Source organism: Rhamphochromis sp. 'chilingali' (assembly GCF_963969265.1).
Source record: "Rhamphochromis sp. 'chilingali' genome assembly, chromosome: 14".
NCBI classification, from domain to species: Eukaryota; Metazoa; Chordata; class Actinopteri; order Cichliformes; family Cichlidae; genus Rhamphochromis; species Rhamphochromis sp. 'chilingali'.
The window spans coordinates 7,305,175-7,329,893 of NC_137941.1; the positions used below are offsets into that span (position 1 = coordinate 7,305,175).

Consider the following 24,719-nt stretch of genomic DNA (forward strand, 5'->3'; position numbering starts at 1 on the left):
GTTAAAATGCTCATCAGCTCAGGTTAAAGGCAAGTGTTTATTATGTGATCTAGATATGATGGGTATAATGAATTTTATAGTTGGCTTTAAACACTTTGAAACTTTAATTAATTTTCTCATCAGCAACCTGGAAACACTCCATTGTTGTTGATGTTCTAGCTTCTTCTTTTGGCTCCCTATACACTGTTAAATGTAATTAGTTTCCAGAAATGTAAATTTTTTTTAAAAACTCGTTGCGTTAAAAAGAAAAATTAAGTACTGTTTACTTAAGATGATTAAGTTAGGGCAACCCACATGTTGTGAGGGGTTGCCACAGCAGATGCCTGCACCTTACCCTATGCCCTACAGCCCCATCTGTCACATCAACTCTCACTACATCAATAAATCTCCTCAGCTCTTCCTCTTTTGCCCCTGCCTGGCAGCTCCATCTTCAACATCCTTGGTCCAGTATCTCCACTGCAGTCTGCATCTGTCTGCACATGTATGTACCGTCTCAGCCTTGCCTCTCTGACTGTGTCTCCAAACTGTGCCTCTGAAGTGCTCATTTCTATTCTCATCCATTCTGGTCACTCCCAATGCAATTCTTAACATCTTTAGCTCAGCTACATGTCTTTTCGTCCATCTAAAACCATTCACAAATCACTCCTGAAACTCGTCTCCACCCACTCCACCCTGCCTGCACTGTCTTCCATACCTCTCTTGTGCACAGTCCTTTGCTTTGGATGTCTGAACCCAGCCATTTAAACTCATCCACAGTCACCACCTCTGCTCCTTGCATCTTTACCTTTCCACCTGTGTCTCTCTCATTCACACATGTGTATTCTGTCCTGCTTCTTTCGTTCTAATGTTCTCTAATGTCTAATTATTTCTGGATCTGGATTCAGATGGATGTGAGATGGTGATTTACCACAATTAGCCAAAGTCATTTATGAGAGGCAGAGGGTCCAAAGATCTATCACTGAACTCTGTGCCATCCTGAAGTAGCTAGCAGTGTTTGCTTTCCTCCCATGTCAAAGTGTTTGCCACGCTTGTGCCACATTATGTAACAGCTGCTCCCCTACATGAACCTCTAAGGCGGAACATTCAGACTTAAATATTATTCCACTTGCTATTTCACTCGCTTGGCTTCTTGCCCTCTACTTCACTATGCTGTTTACTACATAGTTTCCGCTTTTCATGATTACATGGTGTATATTGTTTGATATACTCTATGCCATGATGGTGAGTTGGAGACTCTTTTAAAAATGAGTCATTCTTGACTGTAACGATTATCCAGCTGCAGACAGCTGGTTTACAATCCCTGTTGCAGCAACTTTAGATTGATTTAAAGCAAGAGTGTGAAAACGGCATGTTTGTCACATCAACAAAACTAAACAGGGGGTTGTGTAGCTATGAATTTTAAATGTGTCAACAGTCATGTCCTGTTATCTAATCACCCCATCCCCATGGTGCAAAACACTGTCAGCACCGCATGTTACATTAAGACAGACGAGGGAACGCAACTGTAAGCCTGATGAGTAACAATTATTTCCAGATGTCAAACAAGGCAACTCATTTTTCCAAATCATGGAAATTACAACTTTTCAAGGTAAGTACCACTCATGGACGACGGGGGGAAAACACGACGGTGAAATGAGTCAGTTCGTAAACATCAGCAGCTCTGAAGGGCCTTTTCAGGACAGCTTAGGACTGTGACAGAGTCCCACCACGTTTCCATCTTCAATGAGGCCGAAAATGTATTTCCAATCATGAATATGTATGTGATATATTGTGGAGTTGTCATAGCTACTGGACTCTGCATTAATAGATTCCAGCTGTCAATTAAAGACATGCGTTGAGAGTTCAATGGTAGGCATTGTTCAGTCGGATCTGTGAGTCAGAGAAGCACTGGAGGAAGGGGGACTCTGTGGCCATACTTGGCAGGGCAAGAGGGACATGTGAGACACCAGAACCACGTTACAGCAACAGTTAAGTGTTGGAAAGGCATTCAGCCTCTGCCTCTTCTGTGGGGACAAGCAGGAGCCAAGTAACTGCTTTTCTGCAGAGTAGACATTTGCTTAAAAGCTGGTTTAAATAACTGAATGTTAATGTTACCCCCCAAAACCTAATGGAAAACATTTGATAGCATTAACTCATCAGAACATAATCAGTCTCCTCTGTAACTTTGATTTGAGTATATCTGGTCCAATTTTTGAGTTTACCTCCCAGTGAGATTGAGTGGGTGGTATGGCGAGGAGGTGGTGTGGTGAGGAGGTGTGGTCAGCTGTGCCATCAGTTGTCATGTAAGAAGAGGTGTAACGGCGGTCTGAGGTTGGACATGGGAAAACTAAGAGAAGAATATTCCAGAATGACTTTCCAAACCAAAATGGGTGGAAATATGTGCGCATCACGTGACTGCCCGTGTTACTGAGGCCTTGTTGAAAAAGAACAGTGGACCCATGTTAGCAAAGAGACACTTGGAAGGGAATGACTTGTTCCTTTGAAAGCCTACAAATAAAATCCCTGACAAGAGGCACTTAAAAATCTTTTATGTTGTATAATGGCTTTACTTTCATTGTTCAAATCTTTTCTATTTTGCATACGTTGTTTACTACTAAAGTGAAGATTCAAAATGTATGAATGTATTACATCATATGGAGTTAATAAATCAGATTACATGCCATATTCATTGGATTTTGCCATAAAACTATTCATGCAAGATTGCCTTCTTGCTGTGTTGAAGTGCCGACACCACCACAGCACATATGCACAACGTGTTTTTATACCGTACACATGCAGATTATTACAATGTCAAAAGCAGCCAGAACTCCTTCTGATACATGATCCCATGTTTGTGTTGCTCTAGAATAGAAGGAATCTTGGAATTCAACAACATGGATACCACAGAGACGCACTAGCATGTAATCCTCCAACAAAGTAAAGGTGCAGCACCTCTGGGAGATGATGCTGTGTAGACTGAATTTCAAAGATTGAGATTGCGATAGAAAGGGAACAACCACAGCAGAGTACAAGAGAAGTGTGAACTGTGGACAACGTCTGCTGTGAAGTTCTTTGTTAGCTCTATTCAAGGCACAAACAGTAATAGCAATAGAATTCTGGTTGTTCCACAGATTCTTGACATTGCTCTTGCAGAAAGCTACAACAGCCTCATACATGTCTGCAAACACTGAACGCTATACGTTGTTGAAGCCTCAAGGCACTTCAGTGGTTTGCGTGAAGATGCTTTGATACCACAACCTTTGACTTTCTGTTGGTCCGATGCATTTATTTCAATCCATTTGAGTACTCATTAAAGAAAACTGACATATTTTTGACTGCCTGTGTGGTACTGTGCAGCAGCAGCCATCAAGGTTACTGAGAAAGGAAGCCAGCGTGTGGACATACTAAACCGAAAACACTGGTTTAGGTCTATAGCTTGTTTCTCACTTCATAGCAACTGCACGAACAGGGTGAATATTTTTAAATTAAAGTTTGTTGCTTTGATTGATAGTTGTGCACACCCAAAGTGTAACTCCCTCCAAGTTGAAAAACGAACACAAGGCGTTCTTGATTTACTGGCATTTATTGCACACGGGCGCCACCAACGATGCCACCAGAGATGCCGTAACGATGCCGTGAGAACTGTACAACAACATAAAATAATCAATTTCCGCCGTACATTGTTCTCATAGAGAATAAACAATAAGGTACATCATTAAACAACACAAATGCTTACAATTTACCTTCACAAAATGCTAACATATACACGTGGTTACCATAAACTCGCTCGCTCTATCACAAACAAACATCTTATTTTCTATCACAACATATACAAATTGCATACCTCATTGGCCGCATTAACTTGCAGGGGTTAAATGAAACGCTTCTTGTAGTGTCACTCTTTCCCATAGTCGAACACTCCGTTGCATACGTCTACATGTTTCTACCACCACCAGAGAGAGACGAAAAGCATGCTGCGCTCTACCGAGTGTGGCGTGTAACTGAAAATATTGTCACCCCAAACAACAGACTAAACATTGGTTCCACCCCGGAAACATTCTGTAACCCTTGTAAATGTAGTTCCAGCCAACAACATACATTACATCACACACATATATTAACAATAAAGTATTTCACTTATTCATTGTAACTTGAACCATAAAATTGTCTCAAATTGCATAACTGCTGCTGACGGCAGCCACACTCCCACCAAATCATTAATGATTTTTCAACTGAACCTCGTTGTAAAGGCAAGTGTATACAGTCCCTTAGTCACATAGATCACAGAGACAAGAATTCTGAACTATTCAGCTTCAAGTAGGGTAACTGTTTTGTGGATAGGTCTTTCAAGATACACTGGCTTGTTAACTCTTTTTCCTTGGTCATCCAATGTCGCATCACTGATTAGCAGCTCGAGTTTCCTAATGATTCCATCCTCACTAGGGTACACCTTGGTTACCTTGGCCAACTTCCACTCATTTCTGGGTAGACTATTGTCCATCAGCACCACAATGTCGTTGATCTTAGCATTTCTCCGTGCCTTGTACCATTTTCCTCTCTGCTGAAGATTCAGCAAGTATTCCCCTTTCCATCTGGTCCAGAATTCATTAGCCAGGTATTGCACCTTGCGCCATCTCTTGCGAAGATAAAGGTCTTCCTTCACAAACTCACCAGGTGGTGGTAAAACCACTGAAGACTTCATAGTCAGGATGTGATTCGGCGTAAGAGGCTGTGGACCAGTGGGATCGTTCAACAGGTGAGTTGTTAAGGGCCTACTATTTATGATCGCCATGACTTCATAAAGGTAGGTACGCAAGGATGAAGTGTCAAGTCTTCTGGATGAATGATCCAGAATGGATGTCAAAACACTTCTAATCGTCCTAATCTGCCTTTCCCAGGCCCCACCCATATGGCTGGCAGATGCCGGGTTCATGACAAACTCACAACCTAGTTGTCTTAGGCTTTCTTGGTCCATTTTCCTTACAGATACCAAGAACTCCCGTCTTGCTCCAACAAAGTTGGTACCCTGATCGGACCGAAGTTGTCGAACACTTCCTCGTATGGCGATAAAGGTTCGAAGAGCATTAATGAAGGCATCACTGGTCATGTCGTCGAGAAGCTCTATATGCACAGCACGAGAGCACAGACATGTGAATAGCAGACCATAGCGTTTAAGTTCCCTTCTTCCCTCCTTAACGTAAAATGGGCCGAAACAGTCCATTCCACAATAGTAAAAAGGGGGCGATGCTTCAACTCTCTCACGCGGTAAATCTGCCATTCTTTGTACCTCAGCATTCCTTCTGAATTTCCTACATTTGACACACTTGTAGATGTAGGAAGACACTGCGTGACTACATCCCAATAGCCAAATGCCATTTGATCGCAGCTCATTCATCGTCATCCCACGTCCCTGGTGATGAACCCTTTGATGGAAGTGTTCAATCAGTAACTTTGATATGTGGGTTTTGTTTGGCAAGATCATTGGATGTTTGATGTGTGGGTGTAAATCTGCATGCTCCAGCCGACCTCCCACTCTTAACACACCCCTTTTATCCAAAAAAGGATTCAGTTTGTGCAACCTATTTGCACGATCTCTTGTTGTTGTCTGCTTCGATTTCAGATCTTTGATTTCTTCAGAAAACAGTTCGTTTTGGACAGTAGCTATGATGAAAAGCTCTGCCTCTTTCCTCTCCTCAAGACTGGTGACTTCGTTTGTTCTGTACGTCAGACCTTTCAGCTCTTTGACGTATCGCTTGAGTCGTGCAATTGCTTTAACTAGCCTTGTCCAGTTTGAGAATCTTGAGAAATGATTGAGCAACGAATCTTCTGTGGTCAGTGTCTTATGGACAAAAGTCTTACGAAGTTCTGGATCTTCAGCTCCCAACTCTCCCACCTTAATGTCATCAGCAGGAAGTTTATCCTGCCAGAGAAAATCTGGACCGGTGAACCAGCTGGAAGTAATTAGTCCCTTTGCTGTCAGACCCCGTGATGCATGGTCAGTGGGATTGTTCTCAGAAGTCACATATCTCCATTGGTCTGGATCGGAACCTTCTTGGATACGCTGAATGCGATTTGCCACAAATATGTGAAACCTTCTAGCCTCGTTGTTGATGTATCCAAGAACAACCTTCGAATCTGTCCAAAAGAATTCTTTGGCTTGAACTTCCAACTCCCTTTTAAGCAGGTCACTCGTTCGCACGGCAATAACTGCTGCTGATAGCTCAAGCCTGGGTACTGTGGTGACCTTTGTAGGAGTCACCCTGGCTTTGCCAATAACTAGAGAGCAGTGGACTTGGTTTGAAACACTGATTGCTCTCAAGTAAGAACATTCACCGTACCCTTTAACACTCGCATCTGAGAAATGATGCAGTTCATATCTTTCGACCTTCTCAAAACCTTCTGGGAGATAACAGCGCTGAATTTTGATGTCAGCCAGGTTCCTTAAATCCAATAGCCAAGACTCCCACCGTGGTTTGAGCTCTTCTGACAGTGGTTCATCCCATCCAACCTTGTCTTGACACATCTGTTGGAGTATTTGCTTTCCAACCAGAACAAATGGTGCCACAAAGCCGAGAGGGTCATAGATGGATGCCACAGTTGATAAGACTCCTCTTCTAGAAAGTGGGCGTTCATCCACAATCACTCTGAAATGGAACTGGTCTGCAACAATGCACCATTTGATTCCCAGAGCTCTCTCAATTTGGGACTCACCAAGAACCAAGTTGCGGTTTCGTACTGAATCTGCACGTTCACTCTCTGGAATGGATGCAAGTACCTCATGATCGTTAGAAATGAATTTGTGAATTCGCAGTTTGCCAGCACTGCAGAGTTGCCTTGCTTCCTTTACTAACTTAATGGCTTCATCCTTGGTTGCGACACTTGTGAGCCCATCGTCCACGTAAAAGTTTCGTTCAATGAACTGAATGGTCGTTTCACTGTAGTGACCATGTCCTTGGGCAGCAACATGTTTCAACCCAAAGTTTGCACAACCAGGGGAAGAGGCAGCTCCAAATAGATGCACTCGCATGCGATAGACTGATGGTTGAGCCTGGAAGTTTCCATCGTCCCACCAGAGAAATCTCAAGTAGTCCTGGTCCTCTGCTTTGACGTGAAACTGATGGAACATACGCTCGATATCGCACATTATGGCAACTTGTCCCTTGCGAAAGCGACAGAGAACACCTATCAGGCTGTTCGTTAATTCTGGTCCGGTAAGAAGGTGATCATTTAGTGACACGCCTTCAAATCTTGCTGAGCAGTCGAATACAACCCGTATTTTTCCTGGCTTGTGTGGGTGATACACCCCGTGATGAGGAATGTACCACACAGGACTGTTGTTAATTTCTCCTCTTGGGACCTTTTCTGCATCCCCATTTGTTATGATTTCACTCATAAAGGTCGTGTAGTCCCTTTGATATTGTTTGTTCTTTTCAAATCTTCCTTTCAAACATCGAAGCCTATGGACTGCACACGTCTTATTGTCTGGGAGATTTGGTCGATCTTTCTTGAAGGGGAGCGGCATTTCACAGTGACCATCCGCCTTGATTTTGATTCCTTCTTCCATGATGGTTAGGAAACGCAAGTCTTCCTGAGATAGATTAGCATCCTCTACTCTTCTCTCACTGAAGTCAGACTCAAGCATCCTCAGCACATCTGGCGGTGAAATGAACTCCTTGACTTGGGTTCGACATATATATTTCACTTCGTTTGTGAGCTTCTTAGATGTCTGGAGGTGAGGTTTCACTGACTTCATGACAATCTTGTGACTGCTTCCTATAGCATCACCATAGTCGACACATGGGCTAACACAACCGACTATGCTCCGTCCAAGATCTGTCCTTTGAGCAAATGGCTCATTGTCTTTACCTGGGACGACCTCTCGGGGCAGCAAAGCCTGTGGACAGTTGTATCCTATGAGAAGCCCTACATCGCACTCAATCAATGGAGCGATCTCCTCTGCAAGATGCTCTAGGTGTGTCCAAGCTCTTGCCGTTCTTGGTGTAGGAATGTGACTTAGATTGGCAGGGATGAACTCTCTTGAATAGGTTACAGGGAGAGAAATCTTCTTTGATGAATAGAAACCTCTCACCTGCAGTCCAACTAACCTTTGACTCGGGATGATTGTATTTCTGGATGAAAGTGTGGAGAGTTTTAACTGCACAGCCTCCCCTTTCATTTCCAGAGCTTCTGCCTTATCTTGCATAATGAATGTGGTATCGCTTTGGTTGTCAAATAGTGCATATACAAGAATTTCATTCTCTGGGTTACTTGATGTAGATAGCCAAACTGGGACAACCGTAGAGGAGTACATACTGTCCATACCTTGCACTACTCTGTTTGACGTGGCTTCATTTGATGGTTCAGGAGTATGTTTGCTCTCTGTTCCTTCCGTTGACTTAGCATATTTTGAGTTTTTTACACTCTCCCCATGCTCATCACTGCTTTTCTCTCTTCTGGTTGCTCTTTCACGGTCTTCATGTAAACATGTTGGGTGTTTTTCCTTACATGTCTCACAAAGACTCCTTCTTTTGCAGGTCCTTGAGAGATGTCCTGGTTGTAAACATCCAAAGCACAACTTCTTTGTCTGAACAAACTTAACGCGTTCCTCAACTGGTCTTTCCCTGAACTTCCAGCATGTCTGTATGCCATGATTGCATCTTTCACAAAAAGTGCATTTCTTACGTTCTGCATTCTCTTCAGAGTTGCTCGCAAGCACCTTTGCACCAATGTTTCGTGCCTTTGTTATCTTTACCTTTTCACCATCATTAAACTTCAGGGCATGAAGAGAAGTCACTGGGTTGCAAGCTATTTTTGCTTCCTTTGTGATGAATTCCACGAACTGACTGAAAGTAGGAAACACATTACAAGTTTCTTCTATCTCAATCACCTTCCTATTCCAACTGGCCACCAGCCAATCTGGCAGTTTTGTTAGAAGTTTTTGATTTTCATCACAGTCGTTCAATACTTCCAGACCCTTAATCTGGGACATTGCAGCCTGGCAGCCTCTAAGGAAGTCTGAAAAATCCCTCAGCTCAACACTGTCTTTGGGTCCGATTTTGGGCCATGCGGCAAGCTTATCCTTGAAAGCTTTAGCTATCACGAATGAACTTCCAAACCTTTCTTCCAGGATGTCCCATGCTGAGTTGTAAGCTGTATCCGTTCCTAATAGGAAGTAGCTTTCAATGGCCTTTTTTGCAGGTCCGCCAACATATTTACGAAGGTAATAGACTCTTTCCCCTACTGGAATGTTTTTCCTACCTATCAGGGTTTGAAATGACATCTTCCAATCGCTATACCTTAGTGGATCACCCATGAAGATAGATGGTTCAGGTGTTGGGAGACGGCTTACATTAATAGACTCTGCTATTGCTTCAGCGAGGACTGTGATACTATCTGCTTGGTGTATCACGGGATGCTCACGTGGACTCCTTACAACTCCTGGAGATCTATGTTGTTGAGCTGCGTGGTTATGAAGTAACTCTGTTATTTCCTCATCCGAGCTTATGTCTTGTTCATAAACTTGGAGTCGTGCCTTCGCCGCACTTAGCTCCTTAACAGTCTGTAAGCGCTCTATTTGTCTGCGTTTCTCTTCCAGTGCTTTCTTTCTTGCCACATTTTCTTCCTCTTGTAATGCAATCTTCTTTCGATTTTCTTCTTCAAGACTTTCAAGTTCTTGTTGCTCACATTCTATCTCTTGCAGGACCTTTAGTGCAGCTTGTGTAGCAGCTAGCTCTGCTACGGCCTCTTGTCTCTTAATGGAGGAAAGGCTTGACTTTTGTGACTTTATGCTGGAACTGCTTGCAGAGCTTAGACTTCTTTGAGAGCCCTTACTTGTGCCTTGAGAAGCTGAAGATGAAAACACTGAACTAGACTCAGGCCAGACTAAATCCTCTATCTGAACGTCTTCGTTATCTTTATTCTGAAGGTAAGTGGTTGCATTGTCCAAGATTATTTTGGATACCGCGTCACAGGTGTCTGCCCTACGACGGATCTCACTGTCTGGGGAAGCACATTTGCGCAAATCTTCATATGCGTGTTTCACATCTGCTGATGCACAACTTAACTTACACATTAAATCCTTCACAACCTCAACAGAGGGGGCTCCCTTTATCATTTTCTTAGCTTGCTTGGCGTTTGCTTTCCATTTATCATAAGTTGTAGTGAAACGATGCTGAAGTATTTTTGACTTATCATCATGCAGTTGCTGAGCCTTTTCAGTAAGCTTTCGAGGTCTTTGACTTCTTCGTGGCTCTTCTTCACATGACTGCTGTACATTTGTGGCACTACTATCCTCAAGTAAGTCGCCGTTCTTAGTTTCATATTCAGTTGTTTGATCCATTCTGCGATGTTTACTTATTACTTGGCACAAAATAAATTCTAGCTATACCTTTAACAGACATGCGGTTTAACAACAGACCAGCTCAATTGCCTGAAATATTAATAGCTACAAGCTTAACCTTGTCTTTAGGTGAACTTGTCCAAAACATCAAGAATGGATAATACCTTCAAGATTTTACAACACCTTAAACCTTAATAAAATATCTGAATGAATACCATCTTGAGTCGTATAAATATGGTGAACTTTGTTCCTAAACCAACAACACATACGACGCAGCACTTAATTCTACAACACTTCTAGCATCCAAATAACACGAATAGGTAAAATGACTTCACCTATAAAAAATCTTATTAGACAGAACCATGAACTTAGGAAGGAGATATGCAGAGCACCAGATTACTTTCAGTTCTTACAGTGTTCCGTTAAACAGTCGTCGAAGTTGACCCACTTCTTAACATTTAACTTGTTTTAAATGCATCACTTAAAGGATCGTCCATGTAAACTTCAACTGTTTGCTGCTTAGGTTAACTGGCGTATGCATAGTCTTATCTGTCTGATGCTAGCGTGCGATGAATTTCTTCTTGCTCAGTGGATGACGACACCGCTACTCGTCTCCTCGCCTCATGCCGAGCAGATTGAGTTCTCACTGTAACTCCCTCCAAGTTGAAAAACGAACACAAGGCGTTCTTGATTTACTGGCATTTATTGCACACGGGCGCCACCAACGATGCCACCAGAGATGCCGTAACGATGCCGTGAGAACTGTACAACAACATAAAATAATCAATTTCCGCCGTACATTGTTCTCATAGAGAATAAACAATAAGGTACATCATTAAACAACACAAATGCTTACAATTTACCTTCACAAAATGCTAACATATACACGTGGTTACCATAAACTCGCTCGCTCTATCACAAACAAACATCTTATTTTCTATCACAACATATACAAATTGCATACCTCATTGGCCGCATTAACTTGCAGGGGTTAAATGAAACGCTTCTTGTAGTGTCACTCTTTCCCATAGTCGAACACTCCGTTGCATACGTCTACATGTTTCTACCACCACCAGAGAGAGACGAAAAGCATGCTGCGCTCTACCGAGTGTGGCGTGTAACTGAAAATATTGTCACCCCAAACAACAGACTAAACATTGGTTCCACCCCGGAAACATTCTGTAACCCTTGTAAATGTAGTTCCAGCCAACAACATACATTACATCACACACATATATTAACAATAAAGTATTTCACTTATTCATTGTAACTTGAACCATAAAATTGTCTCAAATTGCATAACTGCTGCTGACGGCAGCCACACAAAGAGCTGTGGCTTGTAGCTATCTGCTAGGCCTCACTTCTGAAATTTAGGTCACTGAACAGGGCCTTTTGACTATGTGCATTTTTTAGCTTTTTTTAATAGAATTATCTGATGGCATTATATGGCTTATGGTGTAGTAGAAAGTTTGTGCTCAACCTTTGGTGAGTGACATTGTAGTACTTAGTACATAAGTCTGTTACTTAGCACTAACTAGCTGTTTTTGATGCTCAAGCAGTTAGCTTGTAACTTACCTCTCCACCGTCTTATGGTCACTTTTGGCTCCAAAACATGATAAAACATGCTGAGGCTTCAAAATGCAGCGTCCAGAGACTAGTGCATGACATCCTGTCAGGTAATGTAAATATTAAAAAGTTCAGCAGATTACTTGCTTTGCCACAGTACATTCTCATAGAGTTGCTAGCACAACTGAGGGCTCCAGTCCTCTTTTGCACTAAAGAAAACTGAACTCTGTTAATGGGGGCTTTCACCAAGATCCCAGTGATGATATTTCAGCTTGGGATGATGACATAACAATGTTTGGTTTGGCCTCCACGCGACCAGAAGTGGAAGACGGCGATTTGATGTTATCATTCAAAACCTGACCAGAGTGTTTATAAGGTTACTATCAGAACTCAGATTCCCTCCCCTAATACATCTTCCACTTATTAAAGAAAAGTTATGCAAAATGCTTAACTTTAATGCTTTGAGGTGTCTGTACAAACACACCAGAGAAGTTATCACAATTGTGTGAAATTAAGCAAAAAGCATATAAGCAATATTGTATATACAGTAAATAAAATGAAAATGAATGCTGTGTTTATATTTTTATATGCAAACATCTGAATTCCTGAGAAATTGCATATTATAATTTAGAAATGTTAAGCAGATACTAATAAAAAAATAAAGGGGAATTAAAAAGCAAAGGAAAGGAAAAAAGGAAAAATGCAAAACTGTAAGAAGATGAAACCAGATAAAGATTCAGGCCACAACAGTATGATGTCCACCACTCATCTGGACTCCTTGGTGCAATTCCAGGTTATCAGTGGTTAATTCCAATAAGAGCAAGGGAAATCAAAGGAAATGGGATCACTGAAGAATGGTACGCAGCTGAGCTCCTCATGTGTGCAACACATTTCTATTTTATAACTCCTTGCTGGCCTAAATTGTTTTTTTCCTCTCGGCCAGCTGCTTTCCCTCCCTGCTTCCTATTTAGTTTTGATTTGTTAGAATTCCTCTATTTCCCAGTGACCCTGTAGATGGTGTTAAAAATTACAGCACAAATCATTTGCATCTTACAGGCTATGCTTATGTGACAGAAATGCTTTTATTTATCATATAAAGAAGGCTGTACTGTAGGTGAATATTTTAGCTCTAAGTAGAATGACTTAATAAAAAGGACATTCACCATGCTTTTCCAGTTATGGTTGCCATTGTTTATCTCATAAACAAAACAACATGTCCAAATAAAAGACATAATAATGCCAAAGCAGAGGTAAGTGGGAACCTCCTACTGTGTGGAAACAGCAAAATAAAAGACTGTTCATTCCTGCCTCCTACCTTTGTAATGATTGCATATTGCAGTGTTTATCTATAACTTTGTCAGATGTTAAAGCTTTGAAGCTTGTGATGATGAAGCTGAATAAAACATAAGGCCACAAGATTCTCTGCCTCTCCCTGACCATCCCTGCAGATGTGAGGCCCAGCAGATAACTGAGATGAAGCACAGCTTTTTAAGGATCTGAGACCAAACAGATGCATGATGTGATAAGTAATTCCACAACAGCGTTAAGACAGAATACGGGGTGGGTTTATTCCCAAAGAGGAAACGGCTTGTATAAATAGTATAAATAGTTTTTGACCTTGTTTCTGACCAACACTAGCAGAGAAGACCAAGCATGGGGGAAAAAAATCACAACTCACAATAATTTCTATTGAGAGGTCAGTAGATTCAATTAAATTAAATTCAATTCTTTATACAGTGCCAAATCACAACAGTCGCCTCAGGGTGCTTTATATTGTAAGGTGGACCCTAAATTAATACATAGATATTCTTAGTGTATCGGCTGTGACCAGCTGACCTCTGCTGCTGCTCTGAAGTTTACTGCTTTTTGTGGATTTACACACCTAAATGCAAGATGTAAGCAAAGTTTTCATTAGTTGTCTTGATTGATTTCCATGCTCTACACTGACAATGTACTGTTTATGCTGTCTTTAAATAGACAGTATAAAGTTGGTGTGAAGGTTGACCATGAACACCACAGCTGCTATGCGACAGTTCAACACAATGCTCTTTACTTTAAATACATCATAGTAATACAGCAAACGAATCTGTTTATCCTTCATTTTAATGCACCCTTTAAATAGCACAAAGTTCAGTTTGTTTTGCTGAAGTTTCACAATATGAAAAACACAACTTCACATCATATACAGATTTAAGAATGACTTACATGTAAACTTTAAAATCTCAGTTTATCAAATCCCGCTGAGCAGTCCTTACATTTAAATCCAACCTAAAGTTTGGCTGACATTGGGTCGTGCAACATGACAATGATCCCAAACACGGCAGCAAATCTACAACAAGGTAGCTGAGAAAGAAAAGACTTACGGTGTTGCAATGAATCAGTGAAAGTCCACACCTCAAACTAATTGAGTTGCTGTGGTGGGACCTAAATGAAGTGAAGCCACGTTGTAAAATAAGTCGACCAAAATCCCCCACAGTGATGTGAGAGACCGATAAAGTTATGCAGAAATCCATTACTGCGGGTTGCTGCTCACAGTAATCTATCTACCACTAAAGATGGTTCGAAAAGCTGCAGAATCAGAAGGTGTAATTAGTTTTTCACAGGTCTGCATAGAATCATGTGAAAACCTTTAGTTCCACATGACTGTTATATATATATATATATATATATATATATATATATATATATATATATATATATGTTTATATATGTTTATATGTATGTGTGTGTGTGTGTATAAAAAAACACCCAGCACGCCCCTGCGGGCGGTTTATCCTTCAAGCTCGGGTCCTCTACCAGAGGCCTGGGAGCTTGAGGGTCCTGCGCAGTATCTTAGCTGTTCCCAGGACTGCGCTCTTCTGGACAGAGATCTCCGATGTTATTCCCGGGATCTTGCACCCTGCTGTTATGTGCTGGATTGTCTCTGGGGCATCTTTACACAGCCTGCACCTGGGGTCTTGCCTGGTGTGATAGACCCCAGCCTCTATGGATCTTGTGCTCAGAGCTTGTTCTTGTGCTGCCATGATTAGTGCCTCTGTGCTGTCTTTCAGTCCAGCTTTGTCCAGCCACTGGTAGGATTTCTGGATATCAGCCACCTCCTCTATCTGCCGGTGGTACATACCGTGCAGGGGCCTGTCCTTCCATGATGGTTCCTCGTCTCCCTCCTCTTTCTTGGGTTTCTGCTGCCTGAGGTATTCACTGAGCACTCGGTCAGTTGGGGCCATCTTCCCAATGTATTCTTGGATGTTCGTTGTCTCATCCTGGACTGTGGTGCTGACACTCACCAGTCCCCGGCCCCCTTCCTTCCGCTTAGCGTACAGCCTCAGGGTGCTGGACTTGGGGTGAAACCCTCCATGCATGGTAAGGAGCTTTCTTGTCTTTATGTCAGTGGCTTCTATCCCCTCCTTTGGCCAGCCTATTACCCCAGCAGGGTACCTGATCACGGGCAGGGCGTACGTGTTGATGGCCCGGATCTTGTTCTTACCATTCAGCTGACTCCTCAGGACTTGCCTGACCCTCTGCAGGTACTTGGTGGTTGCAGCTTTTCTAGCGGCTTCTTCATTGTTCCCATTCGCCTGCGGGATCCCCATGTACTTGTAACTGTCCTCTATGTCTGCAATGTTCCCTTCTGGTAGTTCAATCCCCTCAGTTCTGACTACCTTCCCTCTCTTACCATCCGACTACACTTCTCCAGTCCGAATGACATTCCAATGTCATTGCTGTATAGCCTGGTAGTGTGGATCAGTGAATCGATGTCTCGTTCACTCTTGGCATACAGCTTGATGTCATCCATGTACAGGAGGTGGCTGACAACTGCTCCCTTCCGTAGTCGGTATCCGTAGCCAGTCTTGTTAATGATCTCACTGAGGGGGTTCAGGCCTATGCAGAACAGCAGTGGGGACAGAGCATCTCCTTGGTAGATCCCGCACTTGATGGTGACTTGTGCTATGGGCTTGGAGTTGGCCTCTAGTGTTGTACGCCACATCCCCATTGAGTTCCTGATGAAGGCTCTTAGGGTCCCATTGATCTTGTACAATTCTAGGCATTCCAGTATCCAGCTGTGGGGCATTGAGTCATAGGTCTTCTTGTAATCAATCCAGGCAGTGCACAGGTTGGTCAGTCTGGTCGTGCAGTCTCGGCTGACTGTTCTGTCTACCAGTAGCTGGTATTTTGCGCCTCTGGTATTCTTGCCAATTCCTTTCTGTGTCCCACTCATGTATTGACCCATGTGCCTGTTCATCTTAGCCGATATGATGCCTGACAGGAGCTTCCATGTAGTACTGAGGCAGGTTATTGGTCGGTAGTTGGAGGGGACCGGTCCCTTCTTGGGGTCCTTGGGGATCAGGACTGTCCGACCTTCGGTTAGCCATTCCGGGTGTCTCCCGTTAACTAGCAGCTGGTTCATTTGTGCTGCCAGACCCTCGTGGAGTGCAGTCAGCTTCTTTAGCCAGTAGGCGTGAACCATGTCGGGCCCTGGTGCTGTCCAACTCTTCATACTGGAGACCCTTTCTTGGATATCTGCCACTGTGATGGCTACTGGACCCTGTTCAGGGAGGTCGCTGTGGTCTGCCCTCATATCCACCAGCCACTGAGCATTGCCGTTATGGGTTGCGTTCTTCTCCCATATGCTCTTCCAGTATTGCTCCGTCTCCAGCCTTGCTGTTCTCCTATCTGTTTTCGTCTCTTGCCCACCAATGCCTTCTTGTTCCAGTAGCCCACTTTTCGTCAGGGTGGGAGTCCAGATTAAAATCCCGCTCCACCACAACCACCCACACATGCAGGACCTTGGAGTAGGGGTATGTCACCAGGGTGCAGAGGAGGCTACCCCCCGTCTGTCCCCTTCTGGCTGCCTCTGCCTCAATTTTATCCCACAACTTAGACATTCACATTACTCACACTCTCATTACACATACATATAGGATCTTGGGGGTGGGCACGATACACGGAATCCAAAGTACCATCAGGGTATACACCCCACCCCTGGCGTCGTTGCCCACCTCTCAATTTTAAATACACGTAGACATTGAGGGCTAGCAGGAGGGACCATGCGCTTACCTGCTGCTCTCTGGCAGGTAGCTCCATGCCCTCCTGGGTTTTAAATGCACCTTAGAACACACATGCATCAACACTACAATGAGCGGGTGGAGGGAGGTTTGGAGTCTTCTCTCACCCCCATTCTCTGCGACCTGCTGGAGCGGGGGGGCTAGGAGGAGTTGGCCGTCCGACTGCGGTCTGGAGTGTGGGGCCTTCCTGCTGCTGTGGAGTCGGGGCGGTCTGCCTCCCCCCACCGCAGGGAAAAGGGTAACACCACCTGGGTCTGGGTGCAGTTCCCCCCTCCAGGGGCAAGGGTACCTAGACCCGGTTTGTAGAGTACGCTTGGGGAGTGTGATCGTGTGTACAGCGTCTCTTTATGTCTGTCTCCACGTTGGTTGAGTGTGGAGTAAGTGCATATGAGAGCATGCGGGTGGGAATGGATGTTTGTATCTGTGTGTGCCTGTATGTCTGTGTCTATATGTCAGGTTGGGTGTCAGGCGCCACCTCTCTGGGGACATCTTAGGCCCTCCAAGGTTTGGAGGCCTATCTCCCCCTACCACCACTTCCCTGCCAGTGGCGGACTCCCTCAGACATCGGTGCGTTGGTGGTTCTTTGTGTCCGGGGATGGGCGTCCAGGTACACACCGGCTCACTCCTTGGCGGCCGCTTATCGGGGCCTGGAGCCTGGGGCTCGCTCGGGCCACTTCGGAGGTGGGGTGCCCCCGGCCTCTCGGCCTGGGGCTCGGTCACTCAGGCACGGGTGGCTGCCGGCGGAGCTCACGGGCACGTCACTGCAACTCCCCCTGGCTTCTGCTCCGCGGCTGCTGAGTGAACCCTCATCTGGGACTCTCCTCAGCTCTTTCTGGGACAGTGGCGCGGCTGCCCCTCTGTTGGTCTTCCTTGGTCTCTTGTGTTCTGGGGGCCTCTGGATGTCTGGAGTTTTGATCTCCTCCATACCTGCTTCATGCCCTGGAGGACGGGGCTGTGGCCCCCCCCACACCCTCTAGCAGATCATTACATGAAGGAACCTTTAAAAAAACAAAAAACAAGCGCGTCCATGCTCACAGGTGTACACACGGGTGATCACACCCACAAACTACACCCTTTTTGGCTCCTACCTCAAAGCACTCTGTGTTCTGTTGATCTTATGTGCTGCACAATAATGTTTAATATTTAGTATTTACTGTCATATTCCCATATATCATTGTGATGTTGTTTATTCTATTACTCTTGTTCTCTTCTGCTTGTTTTCTTTTTTCTTTCTCAGCAGGTGATCCAGGTGATTGATATATGCATTTTTCTTTTCTTTTTTTTTTCTGCCCGTTCTGTTGGTTTATGTTTTTTGCCCTTCTCCCCCGTCCCTCTTCTCAGCTGTTTCTCTTTCCCTCTTTCTTTCTCCCCTTCTTTCCCCCAGTCAAGTCTGTCCCGTATTCAGTAAGTGAAAATAAAATAAACAATAAAAGGTGAATCAAATGGACCATTATGGCAAGGCTGGGATGGTCAATTTGGTAAAGTAAATCCGTTGGGCATCTTTCTTTGCCTTTAGATAACAATTCTGATGGCAAAAGAGCCAAACGGGACAGGCACAAAAAAAAAATAAAAATTCGGAAATAGGAAGCTGTTAACTTTGAAGTTTTTAATAATGAAGTGGTTGTTTATTGTGTTATGTAATGGCTACACAATAATGAAACCACCAGGGTTTAGATTGGCTCACTTTCACTACACAATTCTGTTTGAAATCAGTTATGAAAATTCCAGAGAAAATAGAGAGGACGGCTATTCCCTTTTCTAGGTACCAAACAATGTGAACAACTGAATAAATGGAGTGACTCTGGAAAAAGAAAAACGGTCTCATTTTCGGAGACAATAGAACCTTGGAGGACTTACAGAATATGAAATCATACAAAACTGAACTTTGTATGGGTTTACGCTCAGTGGACAGTGTTTCAAGGCTTAAAAAGGCTTGAAAAGCACCATTCATTTGGTGTTATTTCTACTATAATAGAATGTACTAATACCTGCTAACACACTACAACTTAATTGCCGACTCGTTTTATCAGTACTCGACATTTTCAACCATAAGAGTAAGCCAGGGCCGACCGTCTGGACAGAATGACCTCGCTTGACAAAAATGCTGTTATTTTAATGGTCAAAATAGTTCACAAACCCTCACACAATAGCAAAACACCATGCTCAAGCGAGTGCAGGGATAAGGAAAAACACACATTTGCACTCAGAAACACACACGACATAACAAAACAACACAGCTTGCTAAGACATTCCTGTTAGCAGAGATAAGTCTGTTTCCTCACTCTCTTTCCCTTCAACCTCCCTCCTTTACCATCTGTAGGCAGTTTACTTCAACACCTGAACACACACACACACACACACACACACACACACACACACACACACACACACACACACACACACACACACACACACACACATCTGTAACCTGTATCTACTGCTTATTAGAGGCAGCAGCTCCACAGTTCATGGCATGCAAAAGGTTTGCGACTTGACCAATCACATGACCACAGTATGACTTTGTTACATAAACTGCTGGGGGGGGTGAATCAAAGGTGAATCAAATGGACCATTATGGCAAGGCTGGAATGGTCAATTTGTAAGTAATTCCGTTGGGCATCTTTCTTTGCCTTTAGACAATAATTCTGATGGCAAAAGAGCCAAACGGGACAGGCAAAAAAAAAAAAAAAAAAGTAAACTTCCCAACACTGGTTATGTAATGAATAATATTTTTTGTGCTGCCCTAACGTACAGCGAGTATGACCCTACTGTACTTCATGAAAAGTTGTATACAACTAATGGTAATTACCAAAGCACTATACGCCATTTAGAGGGAAAAAAGAGAGATTAATTTTATGAATTATTTGTATGTATTCATTTCAGAAAGAAAGCTTGTTTATATATATATTTAAAAATGCATGGCAGTAATAGTTCTTTTAATTTTGCTGAAATTAAAAGAATATCATCCTCCACACAAAATATATTACATCAGAAGTAAGGAGAAATAGTGAACAAATCACTGATTTTATATATGACCAGATATGTCTTTATTCAAAGGAAAACAAAGAAAGGCCACTCCAACTTTCTAAGATTAATATGCAACACTTCACTTGGATTTAAGAGCAATCTGGTTAGTATATTAAATAAATTATGTAGAAAATATACAGTACTTACTTGAATTAATGCATAAAGGTTTGTCACTCCTTGTGTGTCAGCTTGGCTAAGAAAACAATCAAACAAAATAAATCTTTCAGGGTTAATGATCTAAAGGAGGGTTTTTTTTTCTTACCTGAAGGTAACAAAGTTTAGTTTGGTATTTTTTGGTGTGTAACCTGTCCTTTAAAATAAAGTGAACAGAATAAGATTGTGGAAACTGAAAAAAAAAAAAAAAAAATAGGCAATAGTGTGCTTAGAAGGGAAATACCTCCAACCTGGACAAACATTTGCCCACACAGCATGCATGAATGTAATGTCTTTGATATACTGCTTAGAGATGGTGGTGAGTCTCACAGCGGAGTCAGTGAGAACCCAGTGAGAATCGAGAAGATAATTGACAAAGAATCTAATCCATAAGTGATATTGATAATTGATTTGTAATGACTAAATTCTCATCAATTCCCACTGCTAGCTACTGTAGACAAAGGACACCTTGTCTATAACAATGTAACACATGGAGTATATGACACACCTGGATGAAAACATACATATTTAACTTAAGAGGTCTTAAGCGCAAGCCTAGGCTCCATCACTGTCAAGCGAAAGCAGAATGATTACTCAGCATTTTAGTCAGTTATTCAAGTCAAAGCACAGAAGAATTTCCTTAAATAGTTTCCATCATGTGTCCAGATGTGATGGCCATATCCAACATCAGGAAATAAATGATAGCTTGGATTTTGAATAAGGCCACCTGCTGGAAACAGAAAAAAAGTCTCTCAAAGTCCCACCCTTTGTTTTTGGAGTCCAGAGTTCTGGCACAGGAAAGAGCACCTCTGATTATACTATTATTAGGTCAACCATGTGCACTGAAAAATTAACTGTGAATTATGTAGACCTTTTTTGTGATGTAGTACATACACGGTTCACTTCGAAGTGTGCTGTTTGTTAGATTTGGTGCACGAAGAAGACACCATAGGTTTTTATGTGGAATAAAGAAAAATGACGGTTTCATGCAACTCATACTTTCATGAGTCATTGGGTGGTACTGAGTCAAACTCCTTGAAAAAAATGGAACGCACTGGAAAGCCAGTTAGGATTATACCATTTTCAGGAATAGGAAAACCAGTATGGAAACCAGGAAAACCAGTTAGTATGGAGATATTCCCCAGATTTCATTGGATTCTGACTTTAACTGTCAGGCTAACTGGCTAATTTTGGATCCTTGTTTTCTGAACTGAATTTCATATGCCTAAAATCTTACTCCCTTACCGTAGAGCCATTAATATAGCAAGAATGGCATGTATGGTGGACAATGTATACATTTTTATTAATCATAATGTACACTTTAATGAAATTTTTCCATATAAAGTTTATTTTTCAGGCTGACATTGTATTTGCCTATTTGGGGGCTGTTTTGAAAGCTTTCAGTAAACCTAACAAACACAGAAGGCATTTTAGAATTGCATTTAAGTAAAAACAAAAAGAATATAACTACTTTTTTACAAGACTTGGAAAAAAAAAACCTATGCCTTTGTGCATTACCATATAACCATTACAATGTGAGGAAGCTTTAAAAAGGTAAAAATCCTCAGTGGGATTTACTATCTTTGAACTTCTACATTACTGTTATTACTATTAATACTTTCCTCGGAAACAGTATGAGTGACGTAAGGGCAGCACTCCTCTTCCCTTTTATTTGCTTATGCTCCATTGGAAACAAGTGTGTTGGTGAAAGCAACACATTCCCCCAAATAAGCCAATGAACAGTTTGTTCCTAATGCTAAAGCCTTCACAGGAATGGAAAGCAAGCAGTTTGAATACTTCACTTATGTGAAAGGGAGTCTCATGCTTTCATTTGTGAATAAAATAAACAGTGAATGTGTGTTTGGTGTTTTACAGGGCCTTTCATAATTTCCATATACTGTAAGAACCTACCAAAGTCACACCCAAAACATCGTCTGGTTGCCGAAGAAAGTGCCCCCTTGTTTGGGTTTTTGTTTGATGTGATTAAAGGTTAAGTGAGTCCCACCTCTACCTGCGGGTAGTTAATGACAGAAACAATGAGCCGCACTTTCACAAAGTCACCTTGGTGGTGTGCATCAAAGTATCGCCTTACTTCAGACAATTGTTCAAAGCTGTAAGCAGGACATTAGCATCAGCCAACAATATAATTAGCTGTCCTTTTCACACTGACACTATTGAATGCTTTGATTGTGAGAGGTCTGTGTTCAGTTACTGCTCACTCACAAGGGAATATATGTAAGACATGTTTTCTGTGATGAAGGAATATTTGGATTCAACCGACCCACATCTCACTTTGATCTTAACTTATAACATACATGAATGAATTTAATAAGAACCCAGAATTTTGTCAGCAGTTTCATTCATCATTTGGTATTTGGGACAGTTGCTGCTTATCCATCTTCACTTCCTCTCTGAACATATAACAACTTGTTACTCACACAATATTATAGCAGTGGGGTTGCCTAGCAGCACCATAACAGTGCAGAGTTTGCAGGAAATTTTTGGTGGTGTGAGTAATGACCTTCAGACAACAGAACATGGATGCACTGCTCCACTGTTATAAATGCTTCCATATGGTGCATTTTCAAATCCCTTTTTTGGATGCAGTTTGTGGAAGTGTGACTGCACACAGAGCTCGGTGGAATAAAAGGTTATCTTGTCTTATAATCAACTGTTGTTGTACCTCCACTTACTAGTGTTTTTTCCCCCACAGATATCAGGGAATTAAGTCAGATGCAGCATACTGACCTCCAGGAGCAAAGTCTGTTTTAACTCCCTGGCAGAAATATGCGACAGCAATCCTCCCTCCATCTGGTCTGAACATTTTAAGAGTTCAGCTAGAAGAGTGATGATGAGTCCTTTCTTTTTAACATCCACTTTAGTCCACTGCCTTATAATGGATTCCAGACTACTATCCCATTATAAAAACAGATTGCAGTGATTTGTGAGTAATTAATGACTATATTTAGGTGAAAACAGTTCAAAGACATGTTAAAATATAATGTGAACAATGCATTTTAAGAAAACTGCAACAGGAACATGCTTCTCATTGTGTTTCAATAACCTCTCTTTTAAATACACACTTTGGTTTTGTCATTGTTTCTGTCATTAATACGCACTTTGGCAGCACGGTGGCATGGTGGTTAGCACTGTTGCCGCACAGCAAGAAGGTCCTGAGTTCAATTCCACCATCAGGCCGGGGTCTTTCTGTGTGGAGTTTGCATGTTCTCCCCGTGTTTGCGTGGGTTCTCTCCGGGTACTCCGGCTTCCTCCCACCGTCCAAAGACATGCAGCTTGTGGGGATAGGTTAATTGATTAATCCAAATTGCCACTAGGTGTGAATGTGCAAGTGAATGAGAGTGCGAATGGTTGTCTGTCCCTGTGTGTTGGCCCTGCGACAGACTGGCGACCTGTCCAGGGTGTACCCTGCCTCTCGCCCTATGACAGCTGGGATAGGCTCCAGCGCCCCCCGCGACCCTGAAAAGGATAAGCGGAAGCGAATGGATGGATGGACTTTGGTAAGTGAGAAGGCCAATGACTGGAGGAAAGCAGAATATTCTACAGTTCTTGCTTGATATGGGGTTTCAGCTCTTCACAAGTTCATTGCCTCCTTTGTCATAAATTTAGCTTAACAGCAACATTGCACAGAGTCCTAATATTCACTGTCTATTAACTCAAATTTCTACCAACAACTTGAAAATGCTAACTGTTGCAGCATAGCACAGCTTAAGAGTGGTCCACCATTTGCATCCAAATGGTTGGGCACATTTTGTATGTAACATCTGCACGTTCTAAGATTTTTTGCATCATTTTATGATATAAATGATCCATGAAAAGATCAGGGTTTGGAATTCAAATATTTCATCCAACTCTAGCGACTCCAGGATCATGCTATCTACAGCAGTAACAAGTAATAGGTTTATTTGGTAAATGTGCTGTTAAACATGCATTTTAGCACAGAAAAGACACAAATGAGAGACATTCATGTTATTCATATGTTTTGAGCTTTATTCTCTTCTTCTTCTCCTCAAGAAAAATATATCTCTTCAGCTGCTAAATGGCTAAATGCCCCAGTGTGTTTGCCAGCTAGTTGCTAACTGTGTCCGCTTGAGATACACAGCATTTATTTTAAGGAATTTGTTGCAAAGGTTTTCTATTGTGAATTAGCAGGAACACAGTTGACGGCTAGAAAAATATTAAGTTAGCTAAAATGCTAACATGATCATGATCAACTGAGAAATCTCTAACTAGACCTCCTGTTTACGCCTTGAGTAAAAATGTTCCGTACTTCCTCTCAAGGCTTACTAACTTGTGGCAGTTTAGTGGAAAAGTCCTTTATATGTCTCTTCGTCCTGTATATGTTAGGTACTAACATGATACAAGAAGAAGCAAACAGGCTGCTTGCTGATAAAATACCAGTGTACTTTGTAGCTGGACAGGCACGGCACAATGATGTTTTAAAAGAATTTCAAAAAAATACATATGGCATGGCTCTGTATGTGCTAATTTAGCTTTCTAACTACTTGTGCCTGCACAAGTTTTTGTTATAAGGTATGTTTCTATACTTTTCCACTGATTCTGGAGAAACCAGC

At 42.4% G+C, this 24,719-nt stretch overlaps 1 protein-coding gene across 2 annotated transcripts; it reads right to left on the reverse strand.

Annotated features, from left to right (window-relative positions):
* Positions 1-3,512: 3,512 nt before the first annotated feature.
* On the reverse strand, positions 3,513-11,631 carry LOC308410397 (uncharacterized protein). Of its 2 annotated transcripts, none has more exons than XR_013974179.1 (2): positions 3,824-11,631; positions 3,513-3,621 (listed from the first exon to the last, which is right to left on the reverse strand). XR_013974179.1 is itself a non-coding variant. In XM_080903702.1 (2 exons), exon 2 carries the CDS (start codon positions 10,316-10,318, stop codon positions 4,283-4,285), a length of 6,036 nt encoding a protein of 2,011 aa, XP_080759828.1. In that variant the 5' UTR covers positions 10,319-11,080; positions 11,283-11,631; the 3' UTR covers positions 3,523-4,282. The 2 variants fall into 2 exon arrangements, 1 of the variants encoding a protein (XP_080759828.1); XM_080903702.1 differs by having other exon boundaries at positions 3,523-11,080; positions 11,283-11,631.
* Positions 11,632-24,719: the final 13,088 nt, after the last annotated feature.